Consider the following 2,318-nt stretch of genomic DNA (forward strand, 5'->3'; position numbering starts at 1 on the left):
TTTTTTTTTTTTTTTTTTTTTTTTTTTTTTTTTTTTTTTTTTTTTTTATACCACGTCTCACTCTGCGGTAATCGAAGCGAGAATCTGATCGTATTTCGAATTTACTCTAACGACCTTCTATAACTTCTACTTTACGTAGCTGGTGTTACTTCTATTCACGACCGAAAAGTCATTCTTCGTGTGTACCTGCTGGATCTATGGTGTTTGGCTTTTAACGTCGCAACTTTTACGTCGAATATAGTACCGTGTCAAAATCTCCTACGTATATCTATTACATATATATCTAGTACGTCATACAGATTCACACATTACTCGTATACTTCCACGAGTGCGTAACAGTGACTTACGCAAGGTTACCGGCATATTAGATAAAAATGAAAAAATTGCAAAATTTTCATCCTCGACCATGTGCAAAAATATTCATCGAGGACACAAGTCCCGTTTTTATAAGACTGTAGGAGATAAGGGAAAAAAAAGCACCCTCGAATTTAGGCTGCACTCACACTGGTGAACGATAATGAAATCAGAGGTGCGTGCTCTTGCCGCTTTGCAGATTAATTCAGAATCCACGGCTGACAATGATTTACAGCGTAGAGTATCTAGCGATTGATTTTATTATTTATTATTTATTATTGATTTAGCGAATAATCTTTTTATCAATCTTCTAATATAATTCGGTAATTTTAATATGTGGGTATATTTTATTTTTGATCCTCGTTGTTTTTCAGGATATCTCACCCACTCGACTTTACATTTGGTTGATTTGTTTGCAATAATGCACGCATATTTAAACATATATGACGCCTGCGTTCCTTCGCGTTACGTAAGCTTACCGATACAAGTGCAAAATTGCATTCGAGTCGTTTGCAATGTTGCATCTCAAGGACTGAAAAGCTCATATGCATATGAATTGGTATGCAGTGTTTCACTGCTATGAGGGACGAATTATTTAGTATCTACGTGAGTTGTACAGTGTCGGTAAGAGGCTACGAAATTAACATCTTTACTATTGTTTAATTGACAATATCACGAATATAGTATAGGGGCGTGTAAAACTGGAGTTACGTAATTTTCTATTTATAGATATGTCGTGCTTACGCGGAATACCTTTATCGACGAATATAATGCGTCTTGATATCATTCGATCGAACATGGTTTAATGTAACGTAAATCTAAGATAAACCTAAAATACGATAGACGGCAGGTTTGATAATACAACGCGTGTGATATTTAGCAAAATGCTCGTAAATCGCTTGAAATATTGAAGTCAATAATAATCAATTAATTTAATCGATAGATACATTTTAACTTTATTGAAAAAAAAAAAAAAAAAAAAAAAATCTTCGTGACGAAGGCCATTGCATGCGTAAAATTACGGAATGCAATTTTTTTTTTGGCGGATGGCAAGGGGGAATTTTGGGAAAAAATAACACATTGAAGTAGGACGATAAGCGCTCGAACGAGAGTGATTATGAGTTATGAATGAAACGTGTATAAATGGCTTATAGACAGAGTGGTGTTGGAGCGACGGTGTAGAAATTTTTTGAAAAAAAAAAAAAAAAAAAAAACGAAATCTTCGTGACGAAGGCCATTGCATTGTTAGCCTGACGATCAAAGGTCATCGATTAATTAGATATCAATTAATCGACATTGAAAATCAATCAGTCGCGTTTTAATTAGACGTTGACAATATTTTTTGGAAAATTTTTTTTCAAAAAATTAAAATTTTGTAAAAAGATTGGTGTTTGCAACGGATTACGTTATGCGCCTCTTATCCGTTATCTTATTTAAGGACTGATAATGTAATCTACGTTGGTACGATTTTATTAGGGTTTATCGTAAATCGTATGTAATTATAGGAGACGTCCGGTTTGCATTAGGTATACTTTCGTGGTAGATATGGCCGCGCGAACAACATTGGCACGAATACCAACGTGAGGAATCATGACGATGCTACGTTTGTTCCGGCCGATTGGTAACAGGTAGAAATTCGAATTGTACGGTATTCCACTCGTTAGTCGACAAAATAACCGGAAGTCTAGAAACTCGAGTTTAGTCGAGTCACCGTAGCGTGGAATGATTTTTCGCGGGAAATTTTTATTTTACAAGTAATTTATTTGCTTTCAGGACCAGAGAGGACAGACCGTCGTCCGGGATGGTGCTGACCGTTACCGAGGACACCCCGGCGGACATGCTGGCAGGAAGTATGGACCTCCTTGTCCAGCTTCCACGGGAACATCACGTCCATACTCAGAGGGTCACTGTTCAACGGAGGTATTAAGGACTCTTTTTTTTTTTTTTTTTTTTTTTTTTTTTTT

At 36.0% G+C, this 2,318-nt stretch overlaps 1 protein-coding gene across 12 annotated transcripts in view; it reads left to right on the plus strand.

Moving 5' to 3' along the window:
* LOC107266363 overlaps window positions 1-2,318 on the plus strand; it is a 53,121-nt gene that overhangs the window by 34,915 nt on the left and 15,888 nt on the right. For 11 of the 12 annotated variants that reach the window (XM_025083652.1, XM_025083651.1, XM_025083653.1 and 8 more), the window contains one exon: window positions 2,128-2,274. In XM_025083652.1, the coding sequence (XP_024939420.1) occupies window positions 2,128-2,274 (147 nt within the window). Of the gene's footprint in view, window positions 1-1,929; window positions 1,983-2,127; window positions 2,275-2,318 lie in introns of those variants that run through there. The other variant, XM_025083655.1, reaches the window with a different exon arrangement.

This window comes from Cephus cinctus, unplaced genomic scaffold, assembly GCF_000341935.2.
Source record: "Cephus cinctus unplaced genomic scaffold, Ccin1 Ccin1_scaffold0310, whole genome shotgun sequence".
NCBI lineage: Eukaryota > Metazoa > Arthropoda > Insecta > Hymenoptera > Cephidae > Cephus > Cephus cinctus.